General features: G+C 40.8%; 1 protein-coding gene across 2 annotated transcripts; it reads left to right on the top strand.

The window, feature by feature from the left end:
* The first annotated feature begins 283 nt into the window (after positions 1–283).
* LOC145487659 (uncharacterized) lies at positions 284–10,648 on the top strand. Of its 2 annotated transcripts, none has more exons than XM_081466477.1 (7): positions 284–3,008; positions 3,246–3,331; positions 4,397–4,420; positions 5,621–5,707; positions 7,998–8,045; positions 8,400–8,417; positions 9,475–10,648. In XM_081466477.1, exons 2-7 carry the CDS (start codon positions 3,250–3,252, stop codon positions 10,026–10,028), a joined length of 813 nt encoding a protein of 270 aa, XP_081322603.1. In that variant the 5' UTR covers positions 284–3,008; positions 3,246–3,249; the 3' UTR covers positions 10,029–10,648. The 2 variants fall into 2 exon arrangements, with proteins under 2 accessions (XP_081322603.1, XP_081322602.1); XM_081466476.1 differs by having other exon boundaries at positions 4,397–4,462.
* Positions 10,649–11,024: the final 376 nt, after the last annotated feature.

Below are 11,024 nucleotides of genomic sequence, written 5' to 3'. Positions count from 1 at the left end.
AAAAAAAGAATACAGCTAATCACATCCTAATTCGATTCTGCACCAAAACGTTCTCGAGCATTACTTTCATATCTACATCTACTATTCTCTTAGAAAGTCCTCGAGCAGACTTACTTTCACTGTTGAGATCAATGTTATTAAATGCGATTCTCAAAATATGACCCAATAAAGAGATCTCATCCTGAATTAACCGCAGTATCGCAACTGGCCTCAGCTATCTTCATTAACATTCTGTTCAAAATCAAATCAACTGAAAATAAAAACACAGTTAACTTTTAACAGATAGTAACTCCCAGGCAGTAACAAAATTTTGCCCACATGTCTAACTAAACGAGGGAGTTGAAAGCCAGACTAGTTTCCCTTTGAAAATAAGGTGATATATAAATGTAGCGTACAATTGTTTCATACTTCTGCGTGCTGTCAAAAGTTGGAGAAATCACACTCGGCCGACAAGCTGATTGCAAGTATCAACCGACGAAAAGTGTATATAAAAAGAACCCAAAGGCGTTTTCAGTTGGGGAACGAGTACTGCCTTGGGCAAAACAGCTTCTGCTGAAACACTCTACGAATTTTGGATTCTCTTATTGTTACCGCCATATCGCGAAGCCAATCTCGATCGGTCTCCAAACATCGTTTTAAAAAAGAACAAACGTTTAAGTTTATTCACGACAACGAGTTTGACTGAAAATAGAACAAAAATAAACAATTATTTACAACGTTAGACGGCTGAACGGACAAACCCCGAAAAACACAAACTTACAGCTTTTTCCCGAAATGAATGATTGACCTCTGGTAGACGATGATCGCGAAAAGGAAATTATAAGAACAGCGACAATGACTAGCTCTAATATAACTCGAAAGATGTTAGTTTGACCCTTGCCACAGAATTTAAACTACTAGTTTTATTAGCATATTGACCTCACGCGCGCGCGAAAATATCAGATGTCCCGCGGGGCCTCTTGTAAGCATAATTAGCAAGAGTGTTACACTTATATTTAAACAAAGAAAAAAATATAAGTACTTGCGACTCTCCCTCCGAACATTTTCGCGCCATAACGGCGACAAATTGTATTGGTTAGAGACCCTCAGGGATGTTAACTACGGTCTCGGAAAATTTTCGCAAACTGATACCATCACTATGTAATAGTGCTTGGGCGCCGAATGTTGCAAACACGGGCGAGAGATTGTCTCCAGTCCCTCAGCTTGCAAGAACGAGCTCTTTGCAAAAGCATTGAATATGGCTTTGTGACATAAGCAGTAAGATGGTAGAATATCAGTTCCCTCATTGCCATGGCCTGGACTGTCAATTGTTCTATAAAGGCTGGTTTCTACGATTACTACGATCGCTAGGATCGTTGGGATCGCAACAAAAAAATGTTGATCGACTCTACTGCTACCAGTTTTCAAATGATTGCTGAGATCGCTATGCAAAATGTTTAGCTACAACTAACCAGCTCTCAGATTTATAAGCCTAACCGAGGAGTTGAACTAGAGTCCGCCGAGAAACAACTCCAACTAAGTGGTCAGAGCAGGACTTGTACCTGTGACCTCTTGATTTCAAGTCCGGCGTCCTAACCTCTCGGCCACGCTGCCTCCCATAAATTGCAGGACATTGTTTGTCGCAGTTTTCGTAGCGATCATATGGAAACCAGCCTTACAGGTAAAGCCTATTCGTAGTTGTGGGTTGATCTCTATTGACCGTGGATTCTACGATTGACGTATTGTCAGCTCAATGGAAACCTGAAATGCTGTGTTGTATATTGATCTTTTAGCATGTAAATGAGTTCTTTCGTGTGAAGTTCCTGAAATCATAGAATTCTCAAAATAACGGTTTCCTAGAACAACCGGCAACGCGCGTAAAAGAGGCAGGGATGAGTGAGACAGGAGAAGATTAATGCGCATTAAAAAACTGGGATTATTTCCGGACGGAAAGAAATTTATTTCCTGGACATGTAGCAGCCTTTATCCATCAACCGTCTCGTTGACTCCTGTTCTAATTTGCTCCACGCTCTATAATTTAAAAGTTTGTACATTGATTAACTATGGAGATAACACGCGCGCGGCAAGCCACAAGCGCTAGTGAGAAAATTGATTTGTTGACCAACTCTTGAGTACCAACAGCTAACCAGCAGACAGTTGGTATTGCAACACTGTTTCCCGATTGGTTCGAAATAGCCAGCGCTGAAAGGTTTTTTGTCTCTTTTGGCGCAGCTTGGACTGAAAGACTTTAACCAGTTCTTTAATAAGAGAGATGAAACCTGATCTGCATCAGAATAAAGGACAAAATTGACATATCCAGTGACACTTAATAATTAAGTGATCGCCGGCCAAGACGAAAAGCTGTATTTGGTTTCTTGCTTAGGATGTGTATCCCCAAAACATTTTTACTTTTCGCCTGTACGAGCTCAGGTACGCTGATTTCAAAGTTTCCCATATACTCCTTTTTTTATTAATCCATCCTCGAGCGAAAAAAGCTGAGAAAAAGTTCAGTTTTTAAAGCAAGCCACCAGAAGCCGTTTGTAGTGGTTCTTAGCACCAGCATTCACTTGAAAGTTCTTCCTCAACAATTATGCGTGCACATGCGCAGTCATTAAAATTCTCGACACCTTGACGGATGTTTATTAACTCTTTGATCCCTGTCTTTATCTTGTCTTCTTAAATGAGCACGTGGTTTCTGTTATTCCTCGGGTTTCATCCCATCCCAATTTTACAAGCATTCGTGGTGGATGATTTGCATGGCCCATGACGCCCTTTGACCAGAACAAGCTAATTTTCCGGGGTCACGTTTGCATTACGGTTTCAGTCCTCTTCCACCGACCATGAAAAATTCAACGCTTGATTAGCTAGGGAACAATGGATAATACCGGTACCGTGAACGACAGGTCGATAACCTTTTGCCTATTCTTACATCAGAGGTAGATAACGAGGGTTGCTCTCTAGTCTTTTGCCCCGTAGTATAATAACAACAAAGAGCGTTTCTCCTGGGTGGAAAAGGCTATTGAAAGAAGGTATTTCTTCAAATTTGAAATCTCTGCTTCATTTAATTCACTAAGGGGAGGTTACTGTCAGCTTTAACAGACTGTCGCCTTAGAAACGCTCTTAAAATTTTCTGGTTCATCAAGAGAACCGCCCGCTCTTCAAGCTGGTGAACCAGAACAGTTACGAGCCAAAACAATTTAATACACTAGCTCTGAGATTAATTCTTCCACAACGAGTAACGGTTTTTTTCTTTTTTCTCTCCGCAGGAAAATGAGGCTTAGATTTTTCGTATTTCTCGTGCTTTTAGGTCTAACTCTTTCCACATTGAATGTGGATGCCAAGTCACTAAAAGGTAAGCGAATCTTTCTTGGACGTATCTCAAATTGATCGCATTGTGGTTTAAGAAAAAAGAAATTTTTTTTTTTTCCATTAATGCCAGTGAGTCTGAAAGCAGAAACATCTTCTGTGCTTTTATTTGTCTAGAAAGCATATCAACCCAACTTAACTGCATTTCTTTGTGCCACGGTTGGATAAGTTCAACGAGTTAATATTTCATTGCATTCAATGTGTTGTTCTCTTCATCTTCTATGATGGGACACCTATAATTGTCTTTTTTTTTTTAGCTTATTTCAAACGCTCTTTGAAGGGGTATTTTCCATGTGAAGTTTACTGCTAGATAGGGTTAGGAGTATTATATAAGTGTACACATAGTAATAAAACGGATGGGGAACGCAAAATTGTTCCGAGACGTCTATCACAAACAAAATGAGCTGGCTGGTTCCCACCGCAATTTTCACTCTACCACGTATTTCTTTGTTTCCCCAGTGTTTTGACTTTCAGAAAATTTCAAGTGATTGTACCACTTGTTTATTTTAATGTTGCTGTGAAGTGACTATTAGACATTGGAAAATTCAAGTGATCTATAATTTGGCTCGATGACTTTTTGAGTTGACTTTAATTTACACATACTTAGCCATTGCTTTCTTCCAATCTTAATTTTAGAATCAATGTCACGTACGTGTCAGAATGCGTTAGAAAGTTGCAAATATTCTGGCTGATTGAGATTATACTTATTGTGTCATTTTGCCCAGCCCTTCGCATCTCGCTTACTCGATTTGTGAAACAGAGTAACTTCATATCAAAAACTGGTACATTGATGGTGTTTTGTTTGATACCCCAAACAGACAAGATATTTCCTTCATTGAATTAACTCCTAAAACAGCTTCACAGCTTCCAGCATTATAACTGATTGTTAGGTACTGTACAAACAAGTAAATATAGTTGGAAACTTGTTGATAACTCCTCATCAGCAAAAATAATAAACTAAATACGAACAATACTTTTTCTTCCGAATAAACATTGTAAAGTTTATGTTTTAAATGTTTCTTTTTTTTCTCTCTCTCCTGCACTGCCAAAGGAAAACACAAGAAATCCAAGCACGGTAAGCTTCTAACAGCTCTCATTTCTTCTGGGCTCGTGAAAGGTAATACATGACTCGCTCTCTTGTCCACGTTTCAACTGACCCCTGCATGTGGATGGGACGCCCCTAACTTCTAGTGGTTTGTAAGAGTTATCTAAATAGTTGGCCTTTTTCGCTCTTAGAAGTATTACCAAGTACGAGACGATCCGGATGTGGTCGATAGAAATTCAGTTATCAATTAAAATTTGGGCGATTTCTCAGCTAATTTCAAGCCATTTCTCAGCCATCAGTGAATTTTGCAGGTCTCATATTTCAGCTATTAGTTTACAATAGCGTCATTTCTCAGCTTCGAGACAGTTTAAATGTTTTCCATTTCTAAGCTTTCAATTTAACCTCATCCCGACCCTCATTACAATTCTCATTGCATTGTAATTGTGAACTACGCATGCGTTTTGCTACTTTGCGAGCGTTTACACGGCACAACTGAAACACGTATGGGGATCTGGGGCTTGCAATCATTCATCTCCAGTGCTATACCTTGAATTTCAACTGCCCTAAATTCTGTGGCAGATTTAAAATTGTAGAACGTAATTTTTCACTATTTATTGGGGAAATTTTTAATTTTATCGCATTTCCCGTCCAATGTCTGGATTTACGCAGAAATGCACTGCACCGTTCCCCCAAAACGGACACCTTCAAGTTTAAGTTAACCGGAGTCTTTATCAATTCTTTCCTGATCTGAAAATAGCTTTTGTTTTGTTAGCCTTTGATTTAGTTTGACTTAACTTGACCTGACCCGGCTTCAATTCACTTACCTTGATCTGACTGCACTTCACTTAAATTCAATTGACACCACTTGAAATTTCTTGCCTTACGTTGACCTAACATTGACTCGTTTTGCTTGACGTAGTTGCTTTGACTCGACTGATTTCAACTATTTTTCTCTCATGAACAGTGATCAGTCTCACAATGTATCCGTTTGGTCATAGTTGTTAAGCAAAAATAGAACCAGTTTCTGAAGGAGGCAAATCAATACAATTGAACGATGATTTGGTGAAAAAAGAGCCCGAGGAACTTCAAGTGGGCCAAATCATGCTACAAAAGGTTTAGTTTTGGGCGTGATTAGCTTTGCAACCAATTCAACCGACTTCGCAGGAATAAGTTCAGAATTCCTCCCTAAGCAAAACAGAGCTCGAATGTTTTGTTTTACGTTTATCACAGATGAAGGCAAGAAACAGGATGATGAAGCTGCTGCCGCAGAAGAACCCGAAGCCGAAGAAGCTGGAGCTGCCTCAGGCAGTGCTGCTGGTAAGTAGGACTGCTGTGGATAATGCGAAACTTTGGTCCCTGTACAATCTCAGAACTTAGCATAAAATAGTGGCTTAACACCTAAGTCCCATAGAAGCAGTTAGCAAAACAATGTTTGAACCAAATATCCCAAGATACAAGTAGAAAGTTAAAATTTAGAAAGTTAGAATTGTCTCATAAGAAAAATTTCTTTGAAAAATTAGGATCCCTAAAGAAAACCTTAAGTGTCTGGTCCCGAAGAGACTTATCTATATACGGTAGAATAAATATTATGTGAAGTAAATATGAAATGATTCATATTTGAACTGCGGTTGTAGGTGAAAGTGAAGAATGATCATCGCAGTAAATTTTCCAATTTAAGCAATCGGAAAGAAGAAGCCTGAAAAAAAATCAGGGCTTCAACGCATCGCACCGGTATCGCGGAGGTCACGGGTTCGAATCCCGTTGAAGCCCTGATTTTTTTTTCAGGCTTCTTCTTTCCAATTGCTTAAATTGGAAAATTTACTGCGATGATCATTCTTCACTTTCACCTACAACCGCAGTTCAAATATGAATCATTTCATATTTACTTCACATCATTTCACTCCTCACGGGAAGATATGAACTCAATAAATTGACCTCGCTCCCAATGTGTGGCTTCATAGCTCAGTTGGTAGAGCATCGCACCGGTATCGCGGAGGTCACGGGTTCGAATCCCGTTGAAGCCCTGATTTTTTTCAGGCTTCTTCTTTCCAATTGCTTAATTTGGAAAATTTACTGCGATGATCATTCTTCACTTTCAGAATAAATATTGTTAAAACGTTAGCCCTCTCCAAACTTTTATTATCTCCAGTGTTATGGAGACTCTAAAAAACTTTGCAACAGAGGTCAATAAAATAGTGTTCGATTTCATCTGGAAGCAAAAACCCGCCAAAATAAAAAAGAAAACCCTCATCAAGAAGAAATCGGATGGCGGTCTTGGCATGAAAGAGTTTGTTCTTTTCGATAAGGCTTTGAAACTAACTTGGTTAAAACGGCTGTGCTCCGACTCAGATGCACCGTGGAAGTATATTCCAAAATCATTTCACTCTACTGTCGGCGGCACTGAGTTCTTACAATGTAATTATGACCACAACTTTCTTGATCTTAATGGCCATCTTCCTGAATTTTACTAACAAATTATTCATCATTGGTAAGAAATCGTGTCTACGACACCTCACAGCAAGACCGAGATACTGTCTCAGACAATCTGGAACAACAAATTCATTACGATTGACAAAAAAACGGTATATCTGCCTTATTGGCACCGAGCAGGTATAAAGTAAATTTCAGACCTTTTTGAGGAGCATCAAAATTGCTTCCAGCCTTTCCTTTCCTTGCGCAATAAATACACGCTAAATTGCAACTTTTTACAATATCATAGTCTTTTATCTGCGATCCCTCAAAGTTGGAAGAAGCTCCTTCACGTTAATTCTGGCGACTCTACTACACCCCCGCCACCAATCTGTACTATAACGTGCAAGATGTTATACGACAAACTGTTAACCTTAGAAAATCTTCCTCCTTCCACTTCAGAAAAAAAACTCTCATCATACGGCATCACAAAAGAGAATCTAAATAAAATTTATCTTCTGCCTTTCACAGCCACAAAAGAAGTTAAATTGGCAATGTTCCAGCACAAAATTATACACAACATTTTAGCCACGAACAGTATATTATGCAAAATGAACAAGGTTGCCTCCCCATCCTGCCCTTTCTGCCCCTCTGATAATCAAAACATACGTCATTTGTTTATTAGCTGCCCGCAAGCGTCTTCCTTTTGGTATAAGTTCCAAAGTTGGTATTCTAGCGTAAGGAACGCGAGTTTACTTCTTTCCGAGCCAGAGGTATTATTTGGAATTACTCGTCCTTGTACTCACCGTTTGACCCTCAACCACCTCATAATGCTAGGCAAATACATATATGTTATTTGCCGGCTGAGAGGTTCTTAAAAATACATATTTACATAACATTGTTTTAAAATTATTTCAAATTACCTTTAAGAAAATTCAAAATGAATGTTTAGCGGAGATGCATATCATTTTTGCTCTCTTTGCATTTGTTTGTTTGTTTGTTTGTTTGTTTGTTTGTTTGGTTGGTTGGTTGGTTGGTTGGTTGGTTAGTTGTTTTTTACTTTGTTTTTACTTTTAGGTTTAGTTTTGTTACTAAACTATTCAATGTAATATTTCTTTAGATATCCATATTCAGAATCATGTTATATTTTATAATAATTATGATTTTTATGAGCCTGAATGTTCTTTTGCTTTTACAGGTGGGTCAGCAGCTGGAAGCGGAGAGGAATCTGGCTCCGCTGAAGAAGGTACAACTTGATTGTTGCTAACCAGAGTACCTTATACTTTTAGCTTGGTTCATGTAACAGTGCAACCGATTTGAACTGATTTGCCTTTGATTTAAAATTGACACTGCAAACGTGGAGTTGTATAGATCCGTAGTTGGTTTCAATGCAGCCAATCAGACTTCCAGATAAGCAATAGACTTATGAAAAGATCTTCCCAAAGGGGGCCTAGGGTTCCTTAATTTATTAGTGAGACGGGTCGTTGTAAGAAGAATTTTGAAAGGGAACCAAGAGGTCAATAGGGTCCTTCTAGTAATTTACTTATCCTTCTCTTGCTATTGCTGCAATTAATTTTCCTTTCTTTTCTTTTCTTCACAGCTCCACCTACAGAGACAGGTGAAGCACCTCCTCCTCTTATAGTCCCCACCCCCAAACCTGAGCCCCGAATCTGCCCTGGCACATGTCCTCAGGTGTGCGCACCCGCCTGTATGGAGAACTGCTGTATGACACCCGTGCCGCCACCATGCACTCCCCCTAGTGCTTGCCCCGTACCGATGCCCATGCCAATGCCCATGCCTGCTCCCTGTCCCTCCGTTTGTGCTCCTATGAACCTTCCCTCTTGCTGCCAAGCTCCACCACCACCCCCTCCCCCTCCTCCTCCACCTCCCCCACCAGCTGGCCCTCCGGTTGTACTGTGCGGACAGACCTGTGTCGATGGATGCGGACCGACCTGCCCACCCCAATGTTGCAAGCACCACAAGAGAGGAAACCTTAAGAAAGTCGCAAGCAAACGAAACTTCCACCACTAACACCTTTGAAACTTCCTAGACAACACGTTCAGCTGTAAATAGAACAAGGGTACCACTCCTTGCGGCCAAGGAAACGTACCCCATATTTCTACTTCGTCCTAAGGATGCTACAGTCATATTGATATTTGACTTTTGATAATTTAGAATTTTTCAAACAAAATGTAAACCAAATTTAGCGTGATTTGTGGTTTGTGGTCATAAAAGATTGATTTTATAAGTGATTTGAAGGAATAAATTTGCGGCGACTATGACATTTTGAAACGCGTCTCTTAGGAATTCTCAACTGCTTAATGACTCCCTTGCTACTTAAAAGGCTTCCTATCTTTAACTTCTGGCTTGGTTCTCTAAGCTTGCATATTTGACAACAACCGATAGGCATAAGAAGAGAAAGCGCGACTCGAACTGAAACATGTCAGTGTTGGCTCTTTTTATTTTACCACCGGGTTAAAGATCGGAAGCCTTGATGTTCTTAAGCTTCCGTGGATTTTCAACTTCGACCTCAAATTCTAATAGGCAATTGTGCAATCTCTTGCGATGAGACATTGTTTGGCGGTAAAAAAGTAATCAAAATCCAATAACTACGTCTAAAGTCATGTTGTTGTCAGAGCTGCAAGCTAATCTTTTCCTTTCTCTTTTCTCTATAGAAGTACCACAAGAGCAACCCAAACTGCCATATAAGGTTGTAGGTCCTCTGGGAGGTCACCCACACCCGGGACCTCCAGCTGCATACAACCCTTGTCCCCAGCCTCGATACTGTGATCCCGCCAGATGCAAAGATCCGATTGGATGTGCCCCATCGTGCAGTGAAACCTGTTGCGCGGACGTCCTCATTCCGCCCCCTACCCCACCAGTGGGATCAGGGGCAGGCCCGTGCCCGGACACATGTGCCCCATCCTATCTACCTAGCTGCTGTATGGGAGCACAACCTCCATTGGCACCCCAGCCATTTCCCCCTATGGGACCCCAGCCGGTATATCCCCCCATGGGACCCCAGCCGGGGTACCAACCCCCAGCTGGTTACGCTCAACCCGCAGTCATTCCGCAGTCGCCACCCGCGTCATGTGATCAGAGTTGCTACGCAACAAACTGTGCTCCACCTTGCCCAGCACAGTGCTGTCGTAGAAAGAAGTCCGTGATTCATCACCACCGCAGCCGCAAGACGAGGGCGCTATTGTCAGGCATTGCAATGTGTCACTAGCATTTCCAAATAAAAACACAGAGGTTGAAGTCCCACTTAAAGTGAACTAAAGTCAATCCAAATGGAAGCAAGCTATAAATGTGTTTATAGTTATAAGAATATGAGATTGAGACGTTCGCCTCTCTCGTGACAACTGAAGGGACATTTCATCGAACAACAGTTTCCACGCCACTGGTGTTTATTCTGCTCCAGTGTAGAAGTTTTTAGGAGTGAGAGACGAAGGACAGCTAGGAAGGACATTTATAATTTACCCGCACATTAGTTTCGATGGTTGTCATATTTGTCTTCTTGTTTCGAGCATATTCTCTGTTTCGATAGTTGAATAAACAATCAAATTTCTTTTTAGCAAGTGGTCACCATTGTAAACGCCCCAACTTTACGTTCTTCAAAGTACAGCCTATTTCCTAGTTGACTTAAAATGGCTTTTGTGAAAGTAATGTGCCTAATACACTCCTACTTTCCTGAGCGACCCTGTGCGACCATCTCCCCGACAACGACCACTTTCTCACATTAAATACCAAACTTTAACTTGTCAAATCAATCTAGTTGGAACCTTTACTAAGCAAGCACCTCTGCTAGGTGGCCCCGACCACTTTACGGTGGCCCCAACTTTACGTTCTTCAAAGTGCAGCCTATTTCCTAGTTGACTTAAAATGGCTTTTGTGAAAGTAATGTGCCTAATACACTCCTACTTCCCTGAGCGACCCTGTGCGACCATCTCCCCGACAACGACCACTTTCTCACATTAAATACCAAACTTTAACTTGTCAAATCAATCTAGTTGGAACCTTTACTAAGCAAGCACCTCTGCTAGGTGGCCCCGACCACTTTACGGTGGCCCCAACTTTACGTTCTTCAAAGTACAGCCTATTTTCTAGTTGACTTAAAATGGCTTTTGTGAAAGTAATGTGCCTAATACACTCCTACTTCCCTGAGCGACCCTGTGCGACCATCTCCCCGACAACGACCACTTTCTCACATTAAATACCAAACTTT

The sequence above is a fragment of the Orbicella franksi genome, chromosome 5 (genome assembly GCF_964199315.1).
Source record: "Orbicella franksi chromosome 5, jaOrbFran1.1, whole genome shotgun sequence".
In the NCBI taxonomy this organism is placed as follows: domain Eukaryota; kingdom Metazoa; phylum Cnidaria; class Anthozoa; order Scleractinia; family Merulinidae; genus Orbicella; species Orbicella franksi.
The sequence above is the reverse complement of the archived record's forward strand: the minus strand, read 5'-3'. Positions and strand labels throughout refer to the sequence as shown.